Raw genomic sequence first — 22,010 nt, forward strand, 5'->3', positions numbered from 1 at the left:
AGCTATTAGTCTAACTGAAATAAAACCCCGCCAATCTCTATGTATGGTGAAGGGTATGTGATGATGTGGGGTTATTTTAATTCCAAAGACCAAGGGAACTTTATCAGGATGCATAGTATCCTGGATCCATGAAATAACAGGTCTTTACTAATAAAAATCTGCCTGCCACTATGGGAATTTAACATAGAGGTATGTATACTTATGCCCCCTGTATTTTAAGGAAGAACATTTATTTATATATTTACGATACATGATTCATTCACAAAGAAAATTGGTGTCCTTAAAGGTTGTATTTTACCTCATTTTTTAATTAAGGCATTAAGACTAATTTCCAAAACATGATTTTTTTTTTTAATCCCCTTTTTAGTCAACTTAAGCATGGGTATGTAAACTCATAAGCATCACTGTATGTTTAAAAATATCAAAATGAATATCAATATCGCAATATTCATAATAGATATCGCAAATACACATTTTGTCAATATCGTGCAACCCTAAATTTTTTAGTTTACCTGTCACAAGGAATATCTGTTTCCATCCATCTGTGGTTCTAAGGCAGGTTTCCAAAGTTTTGAGAATTATGGGAATTGTAGGTTCAAGTATTTTTGTTTAACTCACACTAGGGACAAAAAAAAAAAAAAAAAAAAAAAAAAAAAAAAAAAAAAAAAAAAAAAAAAAAAAAAAAAAAAAAAATCAGGATTCCTGGCCTCTGCTACTTTGATTGTGACCAGTCTTTTTAAATATCTCTTGTGAGTTCCTGAACTTTATAGAAATGTAATAATAAATTTGACTGTGAGTGTTACTGTAAAGGTCTGTGCTCTGTGTTGGCATGGGCCCGTATACGATTCTGATGAGAACCTTCAGCAAAAATATCACGGTTTCACGGTATTGCAATTACAGCGTTTTTTTTGTTTTTTTTTTTAAACCTTTTTTCCCCATTGATATTTAAACACACTTCAGACTGGTAGGGAGACGGATTACTGAACTGTACTTTCTGTCCTTGACCAATCATAAAAACAGCTCATACATCGGGAATGGAATGACAGAACATTGAACAGAACAGTGGCTTTGAAACCTTGACTTTTTTAAACCATGGTATACCTTGAAACTGGTAACGCCCCATGCCTAGCTTCCTGTCAACTCTCCTTGGTTAAATTAAGTTAAAACAACTCTCTGCTATGTTATACTTACGTTTGGCCTCAGTTTTTATCCTTTCCATTTCTTCTACTGCCTGAGAAGAGAAAACAAAATGGAAAACAGAGCATCACAAAATACGTGGGAACCTTTGCTCAATTTAGAAACGTAAATAATTTGTAAGAACACAGCAGGACCATAACTGCACATTAAGTTCCATGTTGACATGCTTTTATATCCCTTAAGCCATGATAAAAACAGCTGAATCTGGGTTTTGTTTGCTTAAGCCTGCTCACACTGCTCAGACTTGGCAGCAGTAAATGGTGCTGTACTTGCACCAAATCTACTGAATTCAATCAGGGGTTTTTTTGCATTTTCCCTTCTTAGTGGCTCAACATTGAGCCAACAAATCATGTGAAGCATCAATTAGAATTTATTTAAAATAATTTGAACTATGGGTCACTGTGTGGATATTACTCAATCTACTGCACCAGTCAGGTGATTGCAGACTATTGATGGAAAACACTAGCCTGGATGCCAGCTGAACTTAGCCCCGCCCACAACAATTGAGGTTGGCAAGTTTGATCTGGACTTGATGAATTTGTTTACAACAAAGATGGCTGCCGCTGGATAAAGATGTGGAGATTCCGCCATTGCGTCTGTTATAAAATGAATGCGATATCGATATCTTCTATAAGAGGAACAGAGAACCGCGATCAAAGCATTTGTCGATCGGAAAGATGTTTTTGCTGTCCTTCCTACAAGATTCGGCAAAAGTTCAACACACGTCACATACTCCGTTGCTCTGATTGGTTGTAGGTCTATCCAATTGAGTGCAGAGGCATTTTTGGTTGAAACACGCCCCAGAATCACAGCCCAGAGGAGCAGCATTAGACTCATATTCTGACTAGAACCTGGGTATGACGTCAGGCGAGGAAGACAGCTGATTCCTGATTGTATTTCAACTGCAAATAATTTGTTTTTATACCTGCTGTAGCCCAAACTTCTGAGCATTAAGTTCTTCCTGTTTCCTTTCCAGCTCATCCCTCTGTTTCTGCAGCTCCGCCGCCTTCTGGTTAATGTCAAGCTCCTCGCTGACCAGATGCTGTTCATACTCTCTCAGTTCCTCCTCAGTGTAAACGGGTTTTTGTTCTAAAGTCTGTGAATGGCAGGGAATTAATTACAGGATGTAATAAATTGAAGAAATACCAGGATACATGGCTGTTGATAAAACATAACGGCACCAAATTGTGCCTTAAATTAGGGAATCTGCCCAAAAAAAACGTTTTTCCTATTTTATTTGAACTAATTTCATGTTACACACACACATACATACATACATACATACATACATACATACATACATATATATATATATAAAAAATATGCTAACATGACAGCAATGTAACCCAAATGTTGACTCAACTCAGTCAACATCATCTTATCAAGAGAAACATCCCATTCCTGTCTGCATCTATCAGACGTTTCTATAAAATCTAGCTCTTACCTCCCACTCATCTTTTTCCGAGAACTCCTCCTTCTTAGTGGCAGCAATGAACTCGCCCAGTGACACAAGTCTGTCTTTATTGGTGTCCACCTGAACATAAACACATGAAGCCGCTTTAATCAAGGGGAGTTCAATACATGGTCCACGAGATTAATTGCTGTCCAAAGGTAAGCTTTGACCTTTCAGCTCCCTGCTAAAGCGCTGCCTCTGTTACGGTTTAGCACATCACAATGTTCCCCATCTTACACTGATAAAGTCTGCAAGTTTGCGTACCATTTGTAAAAGTGTCCATTTCTCCATAAATGACAATTTGAGTGATATCTGACACACTACGGTACTGATTTGACACTGCTTGGACGGATAATGTAATTTAGTGTTTTAAAAATAATTTATTTGTCAAATAGGGGTGATATAACTGAAAACATCATCTTTCAAATATGAATACCGCACTTTAGACAAAACATATAGGGGCAATACTTTTGGAACTATGTTTTGGTTCTAAATAGTCCAACTTACAACAGAATTGTAGTCTGAATGACAACAATCAAAGGATGCCTGTATCATTTGTGGGGCCAGATCAGGGCTGATCATTAATGTATCAATAACAAACATGGGGGAGCCTGATGTGTTATTGTCACCTCATTCATAACATGCTCTCTCATTCGCAGTCTCTCTTCCTCCATCTCAACCATGTCGTCTTCTTCATTTTCGGGGTTGTACACCTTCTCCAGCTTGAAGACACACACAAAGATGCAAATTTAACCTCAAGGCTCAAAGGCTTCTTCTTTGTATATTACATTATACTAAAACATGCATAAGCAGGGCCGTTAGCAAACTGTCATTAATAGTAAATACCTCTTTAGTGAATAGAGCCTCAAGTTCATTCTCATCAAAGAAGCCATCACCGTTGCTGTCTACAAAACAAAAGAAATGACTGCAAGGAACACATGATTCATCCATACTTAGTGTAGTCACAGGCACATCAGATTAATATTAATATTATGTAAACAGTGTGTTTGGCCATATGGTGCTCATTGTATGACTGGACTATGCACAAACACATTCAGCAACAATGGTCTTTTTTGACGAGGGAAAACCCACTAGAGTTTAGAATCCAAATTCAATGCTGGATTCAGAATTGGCTGGTTAGTTATGATAGATAAGAGTAGAAGATCAGAGTTCTTGGCAGACACATATATTGTCTTTGGTTACCATGGATTTTGAAAAAGGTCTTGGGGTCAAAGTTCTCTGGGTCCAAACCGTCTGACTCCTGCCACACCTCCTTCAATTGGTCTTCACTGCCCTATACACAGACACACACAGACACACACACACAGACACACACACAGACAAAAAAACATCAACCATCCCATGACCATTCAATAAATACCTGCCCAAATGACTCCTATTTTTATTTGTACTTCATTTCAATACGTTTCCTAAAACATCCATGAAGTTCAAAGAATCAACTCATAACTAGTAAAAGTAATAAGAATTCTTCCTCCCCCTACTTTTCGAAATGACCTGTAATATCTATTTGCATCAATGAACCTCATTACAGCAGAAGTCTTACAGGGTGGTTCACTTTTGGATGGTCAGCGTGTTTCCTTTTCATCTCCTCGTAGTGCTGCGCCTCCGTCTTGCGACCGTCCTCATTCATGGTCTTCAGATGTTCCCTCCTCTCATGCTCCTTCATCATCTCATACCTCTTGAACTCATCGTGACGGTTCTTGTCAAAGTTCTCCAGGTCTGTGGTCGCCTACAAAAAGAACAAAACATTGAGAGGTGGAAAATTCGCAACTGGATTGTACGGTTTATACTGGTACACTCACTTTTCTGGATTTTTATTCCAACACAAGTGGTGCAATCAGAGTTGTCATGGGCATGATAAAGCAAACTGCATGGCTGACTGAAGATCAGTTTTATTGCTCACCTAGGGTACATGGTATTTAATGAAGTAATGTTCCAGGCAGGATCAATACAACATGGTCCTTGTGATTAGCTCATGCTGTCCAATTACACAAATGGTAGCAATTATATACATACAGTATCTAATGGGAGCTGATCACGTACAAATACAACTCTGTTCTGCCATATGAAGCCACTCAGCAGCAGCAATAGCCTGGGTGTTAAAACTGAGTTCTTTATGTCTTAGATAGTCTGACAATTCCTGTAACTCTGAAACTGTTGTTTTGGACTGATTTGTGTTAGAGGAACTTACAGATAATTCTTTATTCTACAGCCCTGCCGGTGCTCGCCTGGTACACAGATAGTTGATAAATAAAAGTCTCATAAATAAAGTCCTTTAGCAGTATTGCTTGCATTTCACCAAGCAGTCCTAAGGCACACATAGTAAATAAATGACAGCATACACAACTACACAAAATATTGTCAGACTGACTGTTGACAGGAAACATGTTGCTCTCACTCCAACAAAAGGACATAAAGCTGTGAATGTTTCTAAGTTATTACATCTAAAATCTAATAAATACCAGACTGGTTAATAAAGCTGAAATATGAGCGGTCCTGACAATCACAGCTCACTCTTGAAGCCTGTAATTCTCTTAATGCTCGTCCAGCCTTATTATAGTAATACTTTGAGGCAAGGTATTCTTTGTGATTATAGGTGGGACTGTGATGCAGTTTCAGGTAAGCAGCAGCACTACAGTACACACTAACAGTGTAGAGGAACATAGTCAGTATAAGCTTATAAATCACCTCATCCATCCAAGGGTCTAGAGATCTGTATCCAAGATAACCTGAGTGTGTGTGGCTGCCACATGCATATGTGGGAGGTTGTGCTACAACTTTCCACTATTTGTGTTACTTGATCAGTCAATATGCTCAGGGGCAGCAACAGTTATTCCTCTGAGATGAGTCACTTTATTTTGGCTGTGTCTGCTGCTTACAATGCCAAAAAAAAACTATTTTCATTTGAGTTGATATGTTATCAATGGAGTGTGAACCAACTTCACCTGATGAATTTTTACCTTTTTAGTCAACTTTTATATTAATGATGAGCCAGAACTACAGCAGCGGAGTAAAGATTCTTCATTTAAAAAAAAGTCAGATCTGCTACAGTAAAAATCTATTTAGTGAACAGTGTTCAGGTGTTTTTTCATCGTTGCCTGTACCGATTGGATGAGGCGGTCCAGGTCGTCCACTTCGAAAGTGTTGGGGTTTAGGTGGTTGAGGTGATCAAACTGTTTCAGCAGGGCCTGGTGGTCCACTGTTCGGCCTGCAAATAGGGGAATGATGAAAAGTCCTGTTTAACTGTAAAGCAATTAGATGAAATATTTTGCAGTTGTAGGCCCGTAAAATGTAAAACTGAACTTTTACTTATTTTAGTTAGCAATCACTAAAGACAGAGCTCGTATCATTCATTCAATAAACTGACCTGTTGCTTACTCTTACCCATGTGCTTTCCAAAGATATTTGGTTCTCCTGTAGTTGTTCATCATATAACTGACATACAACAGGGCTAGCACTGGCTTTGTTTACTTTAGCCCAAATTACCATTGGAAATTAGTTAAGTCAGAGTAAATACATGTAAATGCATTTCTGAGCCCGATGGCAAGGGTTTCTGTTTGTATTAGATATGACACCATCTCTAAAATGTTTCTACGCCTCCTGTCTAACTTTTACCATCTTGCATGATGTCTCTGATCCTTATATTATATATATTATATATAGAAAGTGTAGTTAAAGAACAGACGTTATGTATGCATGCATGTATGTATGTATGTATGTACATACATACATACATACATGCATGCATACATAACTGTGTTCTTTAACTATACTTTGTACTTAAACTTTCCTTAACCTAATTTTACAGAACTTTTCACACAGCAACTTACACTGGCCACTAGAAGTCACTGTTAGCTGTATTACATCATCTTCCTGTGTCTAAAAACCACATCATGTACAGTATTTGATGACCCAACTGCTGAAGGATATTGCAAAACTTGTTGTGCAACTTCAAGAAGCACAAGTGCACAACTGACACATCAGCAAGCAGGGTCCAAAATTACCCTTGTTTTGTCCACCAGCCAAATGTCTAGTGAATGTTCAAATCTTACCAGCCACTTAATAGATGATTTTTGGCAGCTGAGTGAAGCAAAGCTACCAGCCACTAGCATATTTTACAAGCATTTGGTTAGTGGATGGTGCTAATTTGGGACCTTGTCAGCAACACATGCAGGATACTTACCATTCCCCCCCTGGATGTCATGTTTGACTTTGATGAGCATCCGCAGCCTGTTCATCTCCTCCCTCTTCACCTCGTCCAACTTGGTTCGAAAATTATGGTGGACAAAGTCCAGTTCTTTGGAAAGTTTGCCTTGCTGCAGGCAGAAAATCAACATGCCACAGTTCAATACAAAGTGTTCATGTCAACAAAGAGCTTACAAAATAATGGCATGTTTAGTGAGTGTGCAGGTGTACCTTGATGTCATCCATGTTGGCATTTTTGAGCTTTTCTTTAAAGTGTGGGTCTTTCTCGAGGTACTCAATGACTTCCCTGAGGTAGCGGTCATAATGCAGACCAGTCTCCTGAGGCAAAAATCCAAAGCACTCATCAGTGTTTGTTTGAATAGAGGACTAAAATCTATATTTAACTTGTTAATATCTAACTTGACTTTGAGCCATTACGGAAAGCTTTTGTGTCACTTAAGTCTTGCTAATGAACGTTGGCACCTAATTTAACCTGATATTGCTCTTATTTGTTTGGAGAAAATACTACGAAATACACTGAATGTAATTTTCAACCTTAAACCACACGCAAGTGTACTTTCCTTGTGAAATAGCACTTCCCGGGACATTTTAAGCCCAAATAAATCCCTTCTTTGAATGACTGATGACTTTGTATTTTGGTGTAATTAGCTCTAAGACCCAGATTTAAATATGATATTGCCATATACTGTATGACACTGCCCATTTGACTCACAGCACTCTGTGGTGACTCCAGTTCCTCCACTGGAGGCTTCTCCTTGGTCTTGTCCACACTGATAGGCACTGACTGGATACACAGCCACAAACTCAGCAGAACCAGCCCACAACGGACGACGGATTTACCCTTCACCATCTGGTTACATACATAAATGAATACAATTAGGAGTTATTTGGGCAAATGATCATTTTGAGATGTGACATGAAAATGATACGTCACTCATGAATTATTATTTCTTTTTTCAAATTGTACTGAAAATGTTCTTAGGTCTGCGTAAGTGTCCAGTGACTAACGAGTACAGTGTGGGCAGGTGCTCATTACGACAGACAACACCCTCAGTTTCCCAAGCATTGCAAAAGTAGTCTAACTTAATCTGGAGACAACATGGGATCAGGTTGTGCAAGTTAATCTCAAAAGCAACGAGCAAAAGGTTGTGCAGCACACGTTGTGGATAAATACGCAGCAAACTTACTTTAAAACAGTTCCTCTATCAAAGCCTTATAAATTAAAAGAGTGTCGACTCACATGATAAACACACAAGCTAACGGTATCATTTAGCTAAGGAACAGATTGTTTTGAGAAGATGGTTGCTAGTTAATTCATTATCGCATAGCTGTAGAAAAGCTACAAAACAAGCCTTAGCATATGTAGTAAATTGCAATGATAAATCACATGTCATGTAAAATATCATTAACTTGTAAAGTGACACTTACTTTGAGCTCTTTTTTTTATACTCTTCACCGCGCTTTGGCCGTTTAGTTCTCCTCAAAGCGCCTGAGCTTCATTGGACCTTGTTTACAGCTGTCATCTACCGCCAATGCAAGCTACAACCTACAGAAAAAAAAGGTTGCGATCACCATGACAACGCCCCGCCTTTGACGCTCCTGATTGGGCAGAAAAATACACTTTCTCTGTAAAACAGTCGCGTTGAGAGCCGATTGGGCGCTCGACCTGTAAGTCAAAGTGTACCAACTTGTCAACCCGTGGCCTAAGGTGCGTTGAGGCAAACTGTACGTGGCGTTCACAAACCAAGAGGGCGGAGTCAGTGTTTGATGGAAAAACCTTATTCGTAATTTAAAACTGGATTAACCATGCCTAATTATACACCTGTACACGGCAGCAAAGGTCCAGTGCATTTTCAATGAACTGAGACTATTTAAAATAGTAAATATACTTCCAAACCGATAAGTGTAGTGCTTGACTAAATGTACTTAGTTTTATCATGTATAATTCGCATGAAAGTTGCCATCATCTTGCTACTTAACATACACAAGCCTACAGATATGTTTATATCCATAGCACTGGACATGATTGTTATTTTGTATCAATTATTCTTTTTCACACTTTTGATATTGATACATTTCGTCCTACTTTTTATAACAATTATTATGGCATTATACATTATAATTGTGGGTAAAGTGTGATCTCAAGTGAAACATTTTTACAAGAGAAACAAAAAATGAATTAGAAGTCAGGAAAAGGATTATTACATTACACATAAATTAATACTTTAGATGGTAGATGCCAATCATATTAGTTTGTCTGATAAATAAGTGTTAAATGAACCCTGACATTCAGATTGCATAGCCATCCACACAGAGCACATTTTACTAGTGGTGAAAAAAAGTATACAAAATGTAAAAACTACCCTGTTACAAGTGAAAATCATTCAATCAAAATAAATGTTACATAAGCAAAAGTACTGTCATCAAAATGTGTTCAGAATGTCACATAGAAGTACTCATGCAGCAAAGTGGCCCCTGTCATTGTAATATTATTACATATCTGTCTATCAATTGGGGTTGTTATCACTAATACGATAAACTGCATTTTAAGGTGGTGTACATTGGTGAAATGTACCTGAGTACATTTACTCAAGTGCTATACATTTGTATAATTTTGAGGTATTTGTACTTTAGTTCAGTATTTTCATTTTATGGAAGCCAATATTGTACTTTTTTGTGTTGTTGTTTATCTTTATTTCGTTGCTCTGCTTGTTTTTAACCTGTTTTTCATCTCCTGTTGCACTATGGGGTTGAGTTTTTTCAATGAAGTGTTCTACAAATAAAAAAGTATTATTATTATTATTATTATTATGTAAAAATGTTTATTTCTACACAAACTACTTTAGTCCACACGGTGGCGCTGTTTTACCATTTAATCTTCAGTGACCCAGCCAAGCAGAAACACTCCAACCGTGTCCAACCAAAACTCCGTCCAACCACCTCAACAGGAACTGACGTCTCTTCGGTGCAAGTGGATGGAAAAAAAATGCAGCTGCAGGAAAATTGGCTCCAAACACCACACCGCTAAAAGGTGAGACATTTACAATTTTTACAGTAAATGTCTGCGTGATAAAGTTTTAGCTTGCAGTTGCCTGAAATCAGTGGTTGCAACTCCGTTGTATCCGGCCGTTCCCCGTTTGATAAAGCCTGCATTTCTTCCTTGTTGTGGGGCAGGACCAAAGCAGTTGCCTGGGTACTTTTAAATTAATAAATCAGTGCCCCACAAAGTACGGAGAAGTCATGTAAGTTATCTTTGTGTTGCTAAATTCGGTTTATGTTTCTGTGAACGATATGTTTGCCTATTTTTGAGTACCGTTTTGTCAGGCTTAGCGGCTAACTTAGCATCAACAAAGTAGAAAGTTAAAGTTCCAACCGCTATCAAAAGTATCAAGAAGTAGCATTTGATCGGGCTAGCCGGGTTAACGTGAGTTGGCTTGTTTACTTTCTGATTATCTGTTGAAAGTCCGTCCTATCTCCTTTTAGCAACCAACTAGGTCCTATTTTAAGATGTGTAACGCTACAACGTGAGAAAAACAAACGTTAACGCGACTTATTGACAGTTACCAACACATCATTTTGTGTCAGGTCAGCATCAGCCGACAGGTTAGCCTGCTAGCCGAGTTTTATTAGTTAGCTAGGGAACCTTTAACGTTGTGTCCTTTAACGCCTAACGTTACTGCTCATGTATTCTGCAGCGTTAGCTCCTATAACATGCTGGGTTACTAAGACGAAACATATCATATTTCCTTCGGTTGAATTTATATTGAATGTCTTCCAAAAAGTGATTTTACAATACCCCAGTGCTAACCATGAACACTTGGTATCAGAGGAAAACAGTGTTTAACCCCTAAGTCATTCGAGGGACGCTTTTTCTTTTATTTCCATCTAATTCGAATGCAGGAATTAACATTAGATAGTCTGAATAACAAACGTAGGCCTACAAGTCTTCTTTTAGATGACAACTAACTAGAGAGGGAAACTCTCACACACAGTATTCAAACCGAATAGGACCTGCTTGTGTGTACTGACCGCATGTTACTCTGTTTATGACAATCACCAAATGTGCAATTCCGTGTTCAATAACAGTAGCCTACACTCGCTTTTACAGTGATACTTTAGATGGATGTGCGAATAAAAGTAAAAGACACCATTTTTGTCAGAATTAGCCTGCGGGCCAAGTGAACAGCATTTTAGATTTCACTCCCCCAGTGGTCCTGGCAGTTTTTGTTTCTTTTTATAGACGTAATGTTGTGCACAGGCGAGCCTTAGCAATGGACATGCCTGTACAGGGAACATAAGTTTTACTGTATTGTTAACTTTCCCAACAATCAAGACGACATATCTTAGAAATCTATAAACTAGACTTGGTTACTTATTTTCCTTTTTAAAGATGTAGTACTGTACTTTGATCGGCTGTACAGTGTATTGCTAACATCGCCACTTTTGCACAGCTTAAACAATAGTCAGGTGCCCATACAACCACTTCAACAGGTTTTGCTTGCTGTAATCATTCCTCCTGTCATTAAGAGACCTCATCCTAATGTGCTTTAAGTAGGAAAGATGGTGACAAAATCCACTGTCTTCATTCTGTGCCAAAATGTATTCCAGTGTTTCTGAAGCAGTCTGAGGAAGTATAGACTCATATTGCCAGTGCTATCTCCACAGTGCTGTGGATATCTTTCAAAATTAGTCTTTTTATTGCGAAAACCCCCCCTTTGTGTTTCCTCTGGCAGTCTCTTGAGAGTAACACAAACAAGGGTTTGTATACTAAAATGACTAACTTTGGAAGTTATCCACTTGATTTGACTTTGCATCAGGTAGGCTTATACTTTGAATTGTATTTTTGCACAAAACAAGAACGGTGGATTTTGTCCCCCATCACTTTGACATTCGTTTCAGAATAAATCTCTTCAGAGTTAACATGAACAGAAGAAATTACTACTAGGCTACAGCAAAAGCTTTTGCAATGTATAAATAGGCACCTAACTGTTGTTTTAGGCAAGACTTGAAACATTTGAAACCTATTATTTAATCTTTAATTCTAATGTAAATACCCCAAATTTCAGAATATATCCAACATGTCTGAATTTGGCAATGTATATTTTCCATTTGATGGAATGATGCTGCCTTAAAAAAATATGGAATGGTTTGAATATATTTCAACATAATTTAGCTTACTTGAAAATCTGGAACAAACTGATAAAGAATTTATATGTGATTCTCTCAGACAGTGCCAAAGAAGATGGCTTTAGAAACGTAAAGCTACCTAAAGGGCAAATTAAACTAAATTGTTTAAGGGGTTAACAAAACCATTAATTGACAAACCATCAAGCAAATTATCTGGAAACTCTTCAGATCTTCCTGTCCAGTTTGTTATTCTGACCCCTGCATCCTTAAAGCTTTTCACTCAATCAAGCATTTTCATGGCTTGGGAATCTGTTGTCTCCTGAATACTGTGAAAGTAGTAATGTCCTGTTGAATTAAGCTCTTGCAGGACCTGGACTCTGCCATCCTTTGCCATGGTGCAGTGCAACAGAGTATTTGTCTTGGCTGTAGTTGGCTTTTCTCCATAAGTGGGGCTTTCCTCCTTTGTATGTCTCCTGTTGCCATATATGGACTTTAAGCATATGGCTATCTTGATCAGGATCTTCTGTGTTTAGCCGTGGTTTTGGTTATCTTAGTGTGGCTCGAGCCCCGTTAAAAAATCATTGCCACCTCGCCGTTTTCTCAGCCTTTCTTGAATTGGAACTATATTGGATCCAATCTGCAATGATCTACAGTGCAAAAAAAGACAAATGTTTATGAACTGAAATCACATTATTTAATTTCTCAGATTGACCCAGTGTTTACATACAGACTTAGGAACTCTGCTGTTTATTGTGTGTTAACTGGACACTTGGCAGTTACAGTAAGGGGCTCTGACCTTTTGGTTATGGAATGTGACATAAACTACTAAGCATCAGTCTGTTAGAGCATGCCTTGTAACTGTGTGCAAAATCAATAATATTCGGATAAACTACTTTAGTCAGAACATGTGACATTTTGGCATAGAATTAAGTCATCAGTGACAGCAGGCACCAAAAGATGATCCTTTCTTTTATTATGCATTTATGTCCCAAAGCTGTGTTCTTGGCAAAGTTGGCACTAAGCTCTCCTAGTCAAATGCTTAATGAATGCAGCCACATTGTCACTCCCTGCTGGTGTTAGTACAGCTGATAATACAATCTTGGGCCATGGTGCTAACATAATGCTAACAGAGTGAGAGAAATCCAGAGGAAGAGAGAGAGACCCATTGGGCTGCTTAGCATGCCAAATTCCTCAGCTGCACAATAGTGCTAGGCTAGCCTGAGCCCCAGCGCAGCCAGCGCTCTCCACCACAATGGGAGGGGAAGCTCAGGAGAGGCCGGTGACGCCTGGGGAGGGAAGGAACTCACTCAACCCTGAGGCTGTGATCGGTCAATGAATGGTCGCTTTGAGAAGGCGCTGTGTCATTTTAGGACCACAAGACACTGTTTCCAGGGATGTTTTTCTCATCTTATAGACATGTGGTACCCTTGGCAGCTTCCTGTTGTGGGCTAAACATAAATTGTTAAGATTATCAACAACGGAAGATGCCCTTGTTTGGCATCAACTTTGGATTTTTGAGGGTCCCATCCCAAGGGGATTTCTAAATAGCTGGCAGATTAATTGATAATTAAGCAATTATTGTTTTAGTTTCGGTCCTGCTTTGTGAGTTAACTGCATGCCAGTAAGTCGTGTGAGTCATATCTCAACTCCTTGTTATAAATCATTTGCAAAATTGTTTGATTTAGTCTTTCTTTGGTATGTTGTCAGCCCGGCTCCTTGGTTAAACAATTGCACTGTGCACCTTGCAATGTCAAGGTGAACAACAGACAGGCACACAAACAGAGGAGAGCTTGTTGTGAGTGAGCTGATCAATTTACATGTCATGAACGTGAGGAAAATGTAGCCCATGCTTGTTATGTGACTAATTGATGTACTCCAAAACAACTGCATGCAATTATTGACTGTGTGTTTGGGGCAAATTTTGGCAGCAAGTCAATAAGCAATCGAAAGCCTGGTAACAGCAACTTCTTTTGACATAGGCTAGATTCTTTCCACATCAAAAATGTTTGTGTGACTGGGAATTTTAAATAATTTTTTTTATGGTATGATTTGCTAGTATAACCTCAAAATGTTTCTAAATGATTTACAAACAGCTTTGACCCCCTCTTGATGTTTTTTTCCCTTTCTAAGGTGTTTAAAGATTTGCTACACAACCATTTGAGCCACACAGACTTAGAAGCCGTCCTACTCATGGCACCTTCCAGTTGACAGAATGGCCCAGATATCGAGCGGTAATGGGTTCAAGGTGGATGTCCCCAAGCCAAAGGGCGTTGTGGGTAAAGAGGAAGCCCTCCGCATGGAGGAAGAAGCTTTTGCAAAATTGCGAAGGGATAAGAGGCCCACTCATTCAGCTTCAGCATCCTCATCTTCCTCTGCAGCATCCTCATCCTCCTCAAAACCGCAACCATCTAGATCTACCACAACTGCTCCTCTATCTTTACCCTGTGCTAGTAGACCCGAAAGAGACCTCATTGTCTTCCCTGAGACCAAGAAGCAGGCAGAGCAGGACAAGTTCAGGGATATTGACGTGGACAAGCTGACCAATGAGGAACTTGAAAAGCTCCTGCTGGATGAAAACTTTGGGGTTAACAGCAAAGTGCCCCGTCCCTCATCACTACAGGGGTTTAACCTCAGTGCCTCCTACCCTGGAGGCCTTCCATGTAGCTCCTCTCCTTTCCAGAGCAGCCAGTGGACACCTGTTCTGTCCACACCGTCTAACTCTAATGTGTCCACTCCCACCCATCAGCCTTCCCCAATGTTCCCCTCTGCTCCATTCCCCAAACCAGGCACGTTTCAGAATGGCTTCACTCCAACCATGTCGCCCTTCATGGCTCTGACGTCTCAGCCAACATCCTTCATGGCCTTCGCTCCCATCCAGCCTGCTGCTGCCATGGTCTTCACACAGCCAGCAGTGGACCCAGAGATGGCTAAACTGTTTGACAAGATTGCCAGCACCTCAGAATACTTGAAGAATGGCAAATCGGCCAGCACTGACCTGGATACTTCTCAAGCGGGCAAGGCTTCTCTGGCGCCCAACCCACCACCCCAGCAGCCAGCAGCGATGGAATCTTCTAGCATCAGCCGTTTTGACTGGCTCGATCTGGACCCACTCACAAAGCGTAAAGCTGAAAATGAGGAAGCATCCCCAACATCAGGAGACACTGCGCAGACGGTACCAGAAGTCGCAGGGGATCCTTGGGATGCAGTTCTTGAGACTGAAGGGAACAGTAGTAGCAGTAGCCCCCCGCTGGAGGTGAAAGCATCGCTTACGGTTCGCTCACAGCACAGGAGAGCATCAACAGGAGCGGCTGTCACTAGGAGTCACTCGCTCAACATCCCAGGGACCTCCTCCCAGCACAAACTAAAAAATCAGGTAGGATCGTAGTAAAATGGAAATGTTTAAAAAATGTCAGGTAAAGTCTGCAGAGACTTCTATAGGCCTTTTTTGCAGTACACATGTTTGCATGTCATTGCAGGAATATTAATAACACAATCTTCTGCCAATGCTTTTGTAATTTTACATCAGGAATGTCTGTCTACTGTCTTGCCAGTGCTCTTCTTACTGGTTAGAAGTGGAAAGGGCTCAGTTGGGAAAAAAGACGGTGTCACATAATTGCACCACATCAAGATTTAATGTGGGGTTGTTTTGCAGATGTCAGCTGACGTTGTTTGCTGAGTGGTCTGACTTCCAGTTGTTTGTCATCCCCAACCATGTTTTCTTATCCAGACCAGAGATTTTAACATGTTACCTGCTAGTTACAACATTCTGTTTTTTGCACACAACATGGATCATGCATTGCAGAATAAATGACTAAATAACACCACAAGCCTTACAACATGAGTGAGTGGGAATAAGGTTTAGTCGGAACAGATGCTGGTGGATCTTCTTGTTCACACAAAACGTCCATCAAAGTCTTGCTCACAACTAGAGGTCCGATACCATTTATTGCTTCCCGATACCAATTCTGACAGCTGAACTTGTGCATCGACCAATACCTAGTACTGATCCGATACCAGTGTGTCATATTTTATTATGTTTTAGCAACTGTATACTACTATCCCTGTATGGATGTGATATAATTTCTGTCTTTGTTGTCAGTCTGTTTCAGGTTAAACTCTTTGTGAAACATGAACAAACACAAACAGTGAACGCCACAGATTATTTTTTTAATCGAGTTTGACAGTCAGTTATAACAGAAAAAGAACATAAATAAACTACTTTAATGTAGATTTTCTTTAGGGCTTTATTACGTGGTATCGGATCGGTGCATAAACTCCAGTACTTCCCGATACTGATACCAGAATTTTAGGTAGTATGGGAGGCGATACTGCTACTGGTATTGGAACATCTCTACTTACAACTGCATGTGCTGTGTGTATACTCCTCATCCATTCACTAGCACAAGCAAAACATCCTCTTTACTTCTGATCCCTGTAATTACATTTTTCACTGTGGTTAGCTACCCACTGTTTCACCCCACAATTTCCTCTCATCCACATGTTGTGATTAATTTTGCCATGCAAGACATAAGGGATCTAATTTCTTGTGATGAATATTTAGACCATTCATTTAGGACAGTGCTGTGGGCGAGTGGCATAGAATATTTTGCCTCTAAACCACCCCCCCCACCGAAAACTAAACAACCATCTGTCGTTTGGCTGTCAGGTCTTGGTTGAGACAAGATGAGCATCATATGGCGCTTACCCACTGTTAGTATCAGCTGTACTCGGCCCAACTCGACTTGGCCGCGGTGCCCCGTCCTCCTTTTTCCATTGAAGATTTAGTACCGCCTCGTGAGCGAGGCGAACGTGGCTGGTTGTCATAGCGACGCCGCAGGAAACTGCCGTGACCTAATGCGGCGCACACACACACACACGCAGAATGTTGAAGGTGTGTTGTTTTTGAGTCTAAGCATGTTTGCCAGAAGACACATTTTGTTTCACAAGAAACTGGAGGCGGCAAGAAAAAACAGTTCGGGACACCCTGTCTGTCTAGCAACGATGACGCAGTGATTAGTGACGATTCTCTCCGACGAATCAGTAGTCAGCAGGTTATGACGTCACCTTTTGTTATCGCCTCAGCTCGCTTGGAACCTCAACGGAGGTGATACTAAAAAAAAAAAAAGTACCTGTTAGCTAGTACCAGGGACTTTTTTCATAATGGAATACCAAAAAAGTAGAGTCGAGTCGAGGCAAGTCGAGCAGGTACCATGTAATGAAAAACGCCGTTAGTTAGGTCTACCAGCCTAACTTGGTGACACTGGATTTGTAGCCATGTGTCTTCCTCGTTAAGTATTGAGAGTCAGATTAACTAGAAATTGTAAATTTTCTGCCTTGAAATGAGTGAGTAAAATGTGTTACATGCTTCTTCAGAAGTGCTTTTCAATTACTAGTGAAAAAGTCTGACTTTCAACATGTTGAACCGCTAGGGCTAGGTATCATTCAAAAATATTCAATATCAATACCATGAATTTGAGACAGATTCCTAAACATTACTTTTTGATACCTATTTCATAAAACAAACAGAAATCACAATATTACACATTACGGCACAAATCTTTTAATTTATTTTTCAGCTCCTACTACGTGAGACCGGTCTCTATGCATAACACAGTTTTTACCTGTCTGCCTGCCTCTGTGTAACGTTAAACAGCCAATCACCAACATTATTTGATGTTGGTAGAAGCATGCTGCATGCTTATTGGCTCACTGACACTGATGAGATTTACTCCTTAGGGATTGATATTGGGTATTGAATGACGAGGCATTTTTTGATACTTGTTCCTTTTAGAGGCAATTCGGTCGGTGACTGAGAAGTATTTAATTTGGTACCCATCCCTAGTTACCGCTATCTGCAGTCGGTAGAAATGTGCATAGTTACCTCTGTACTCTAGGCATGCATGTCCCTCCTCAAACACATGCTGGCAGAGTACAGCATACAAGCAATACTGGGACTCTCTCATTAAGAAATTGCTTTACATTATCACCAGTGGTCAAAATCTCAGAGTACTTTTATGGTCAGGACAAGCTATTCTATTGGACAAGATGCCCACTTCCAGCTTATTGTGTTTCTCTGTGTCATGACCAAACAATTGGTCTCTGCGGTATGTTTCTCATGCCAAGGTGATAATTAACCTTACAGCAATGTGCAAGGCCCTTATTTCCAACATGCCCCATGGTTGCGGAAAACCAGGAAATTTGGCACTATGTGAACACGGTGTTTGGAAAGATTACGGTACAGTAGTGTAGTCAAAAAGTGTACAAAAACTTTGTGAAACAGGTCATAAACGTGATCAGTTGAGGGCAGTTTCCATGTACCCTTCCAGTAGGTCTTTCAAGTCTATGTGTGGAACACTACAGACATGTACTTTGCTAGTCATCCAACGCAACTTGTCAGGTTGAGCGTGTACACAAAGCTGTGTCTTCCAGGGTTGAGGAAGGTCTCTTCCCTTGAAAGGATGAAACAGTGTTTGTTTACACTATCTATATGTTATGTCTATGTTCAAGCCTGTGATTGCTGGTCAGACAGCCGTGTTGTGTAACTTGAGCCTTTTTAGCTCAGTGTTCTTTACATAAGTCCCTCTACACTCACTTTGTAATCTGCATCCATTATTTGCAATCTTTGTGTATGTGAGGCTGAGATGGTATGTGGGTGAACTCGCTCCCCTTGTTCCATTTGTTTGGCTGCCAGTCGGCACCCATGTACGTAGTTAGAAACAAGCCTGTACAGCTCCCCTATGCCCCGAAGCAGCACCAGAATGACCTAGGAAATTGCCTCCATACGTTGTGTGCCAACTCTTCTCTCATTTGGACTTGGGAGAGAGAAGCTGTATTTCCATTAAGTTTGGATAGCTGTGAGTGACATGCCATACTTTGAGCAACTCTGATACATCCTGTGATGAGTGCAACTAAGACAGTATTGCTTCACTATAAGAGTTCCAGTAGTTTATGTGGGGACTTATTTTTTTGTATGAAGCAATAGCTGAAAATGTTCAGTTTTCATTTCCAGTAGCTCAGTACAGCAACTACAGCTTCAATCACACGGCAAAAGAGAACAATCAGAAGACAGTGAGGCTGTAAGAACAGCTAGAGGCACATAAGACCAGGAACATGGTGGTAAAACTAGACTTCCAACCACAGACACTGCAATACCAGGAGCTACCAGCCCACATAACAAGTCTGTTAAAAACCGCTTTCGCTTAGTTACTTGCGTTGACCACACTTATTGAGCGAGTCAGATTGCAGTGATGACAGAGCTTGGTTGAGGGCAGAGGGTTTTCTAGGTTTGGCCTTGCTTTTCAAGAAAGACTTAAGATATAACAGTCCCCTGAAAATAGTTTTTTTCTTACTTCCCTTAAAAGACTAAACCAATGTTTTGCATGGTTTCTGCTTACATATGCATTTACATTGCTGCAACAAACATTAGGGTTGGGTGGTAATACGGTATACCACGGGGTCTTAAAAATAACAACGGTATCAGTTTCAATACCGTCATTTACAAATATTAAATATAATTTATTTAAGGCCAAAAAATGCTTATGTGTGCTTTTCATCATGTGACAGTGTTAGAGAGAGAGAGAGAGAGAGAGAGAGAGGGAGAAGGGGAGAGTGGGAGAGAGAGGGCAAGTTGCGCACCGAGTGACCTGGTCTCGAAGAAGAACACAATTTCTGCAGTTTGGCAGCATTTGGGGTTCCGACCTAATGAGAAGGGAGAGGTGTTTCAGTATTAGTGTTTGGTATTCAGTTTCTGAATGATGTAGGCACAAGCCATAAGTTTGGTGACACCGTCTTTAATAGGGAGGAGGTGTGATGGTATCAAAATTTTGATACCGCCCAACTCTAAAAAACAGTTTTTAAAACATGCAGTTGTGTTATAGATTGAGTTGTTTTCCTCCCATTTCAGACAGCCTTTCAATTTCAATTAATTTCACTATGGAATTAAATAGATTTGTAACTGGTTTGAGCCAGTTAAACCTTGTGTATTAAATGTATCTTGTTTTATTGTTATCAGAGCTAGTTTATCATTGGTACTATCGTTAAAAATGTAGAATGATTTAAAAATCCTATTCGGGACTCGTACGTTAAAACATCATCCTGTTAGATACTCCAGAATTATAAGATCTAGTGAGTTACCAAAGAGTATTGCATTCATGAGCTGAGTAAGAAAATCAAACCCAAAGGGCATACACAAAGCAGTCATGGATGTCAGGGTAATGTGAATCTGACAGGTTGACAGGAACTTGCTTTAAAAAAACTGTGCTGTTAAGAAGACCAAGTCTTGTTAGACTGCTATTATACGTCATTATTATTACTATAATAGATGATTGTAAAGCAAATACTTTATTGCACCAACTTCCCATCCATAAGTGTTAGCAATGACCGTAAACCCCCCACCTCTGTTTTACACCAGATACAAATACCTGCTGTTACGACAAATACAGTCTGCCGTGCAGGCTCATCAGTTAGATACACTGGCGTCGAGTTACAGAACAGATCCAGCCATCAGACACCCTTTGCTTCTCCATAGCCTCTTAATGCATTCTGAAATACTGGTTTGAGTCAGATTGGGGTTGCAATATGACAATAAAAGTGTAAACTATGTTTACATTACATCTCCACTAGCATAACTGGAAATGAAACAAAACCTTGTTTTCGTTTGAAACACTGCTTGGTTACCGGCTGTAACCATGTCAAATGTGGAGGAATTGATTCTGGATACAATCTTATTACGAGTTGCATAATGTCACGTGGTAATGGCTTCAGACTTACCATCCATAGCCAAACAAGGCTTAGCATGTGGCCTAATTGAAGCCTTTGAGGAATTGCCTCTAGGAAAATATATGATATAAAATATATAAAAAATGTAAAAATGTCTATTGTATATTTGCTATATCGTATCTATTGCAATGTCGAAAAACCAGTGGCAGAACTATGTTATGGCAACATTTAGGTCATTTGGAGGACTCTTTATGTTCTGTTCCTTGCACATTATGTTCATTTGGCACTAAACTGAAACAAAAAAAGAGAAAATACTCAGTATGTTTCATTTGTCAAGTATTTATTCAGACAGGAGTATACAACAATTGGCTTCACCATGTGGATATTAGATATAGGCTGTTTATTTATTGAATAACAAGAAAACATGCTATATCCTAATATGTTTTGTTATCAACAAATAGATTTACCTATATTGGGATCAAATATTTTGGCCATTTTGCCCAGCCCTAATTTAAAAGGAACACATTTTCTTTTATCTAACCACAAACAAGAGTTTAATTCTTAAGACACAGAAAAGCAGATGTAAAAGTGGACAAATTCAACCAGCCTATCCTAGGCATGTTGTAATTTGTTTGCCCTGTTTTACTCACAAAGATGTGTCGAAAGAAGTGTTTTTTTTTTTTTTTTTTTTTTTTTTTTTTATACTTATTTCCAAGATTGATGTTTGGATGTCAGTAAGTCAACCTGAAGTTGAGCCAAATCTTGTTGTGGTTGGCAAGATTGTAGTGTAAGATGTGGTAGTATGGCCAGAATTGGGTCAAATGGAACAAATAAGCTTGAACTTTGAGACTCTGAAGTCAGAACGGGGCTATCTACCGTGGAGTCATCTCAACTGTATGTCTTATTCTCTTTCTCTTCTTTTAGTCTTGGTATCTATTTGTCTCTTATTCCCTCTTTCTGTTACTTTCTTTAAGTTTTGCCCCTTTTTTTCTTTTTTCTATCAGTCTTCACAGTCTCTCAGTTCATTTCTTCACATCTATCACTTTACTGGTGTCTGTGTACCTTTTTTTATTTTTTTATTTTTTCTCCCGTCCATCAGTTTTCCTCCTTCCACTCAATGACTGCCTGTGGTGCCTGGCTACTTATCCCTTGCTTTGGCCTTTGGATTTAATCAGCAGTCAAACAAATAGCTCTATCTGGAGTTCAGTCGTCCCGCCTCACAGCACCTACGCCTGTTCAGACCTTACTGTTTGCAAAGCAACACTGAATGTTAATGCGTCATTTACCA

General features: G+C 39.6%; 2 protein-coding genes across 4 annotated transcripts in view; one reads left to right on the forward strand and one right to left on the reverse strand.

The window, feature by feature from the left end:
- nucb2b (nucleobindin 2b) overlaps positions 1–8,453 on the reverse strand; it is a 10,597-nt gene extending 2,144 nt beyond the window's left edge. The window contains exons 1-12 of one of the 2 annotated variants that reach the window (XM_032522630.1): positions 8,306–8,453; positions 7,590–7,727; positions 7,088–7,195; positions 6,855–6,987; positions 5,776–5,879; positions 4,215–4,400; positions 3,854–3,944; positions 3,497–3,555; positions 3,280–3,372; positions 2,642–2,731; positions 2,123–2,293; positions 1,192–1,231 (exon numbers count right to left, since the gene is read on the reverse strand). In XM_032522630.1, coding sequence (XP_032378521.1) covers positions 1,192–1,231; positions 2,123–2,293; positions 2,642–2,731; positions 3,280–3,372; positions 3,497–3,555; positions 3,854–3,944; positions 4,215–4,400; positions 5,776–5,879; positions 6,855–6,987; positions 7,088–7,195; positions 7,590–7,727 — 1,213 coding nt within the window. In that variant the 5' untranslated portion in view covers positions 8,306–8,453. Of the gene's footprint in view, positions 1–1,191; positions 1,232–1,298; positions 1,661–2,077; positions 2,294–2,641; positions 2,732–3,279; positions 3,373–3,496; positions 3,556–3,853; positions 3,945–4,214; positions 4,401–5,775; positions 5,880–6,854; positions 6,988–7,087; positions 7,196–7,589; positions 7,728–8,305 lie in introns of those variants that run through there. The other variant, XM_032522631.1, reaches the window with a different exon arrangement.
- Positions 8,454–9,764: 1,311 nt separating this feature from the next.
- pik3c2a (phosphatidylinositol-4-phosphate 3-kinase, catalytic subunit type 2 alpha) overlaps positions 9,765–22,010 on the forward strand; it is a 48,084-nt gene continuing 35,838 nt past the window's right edge. Inside the window, exons 1-2 of one of the 2 annotated variants that reach the window (XM_032522614.1) lie at positions 9,765–9,908; positions 14,135–15,377. In XM_032522614.1, coding sequence (XP_032378505.1) covers positions 14,217–15,377 — 1,161 coding nt within the window. In that variant the 5' untranslated portion in view covers positions 9,765–9,908; positions 14,135–14,216. Of the gene's footprint in view, positions 10,120–14,134; positions 15,378–22,010 lie in introns of both variants that reach the window. The other variant, XM_032522616.1, reaches the window with a different exon arrangement.

The sequence above is a fragment of the Etheostoma spectabile genome, chromosome 8, assembly GCF_008692095.1.
Source record: "Etheostoma spectabile isolate EspeVRDwgs_2016 chromosome 8, UIUC_Espe_1.0, whole genome shotgun sequence".
Classification (NCBI taxonomy): Eukaryota; Metazoa; Chordata; class Actinopteri; order Perciformes; family Percidae; genus Etheostoma; species Etheostoma spectabile.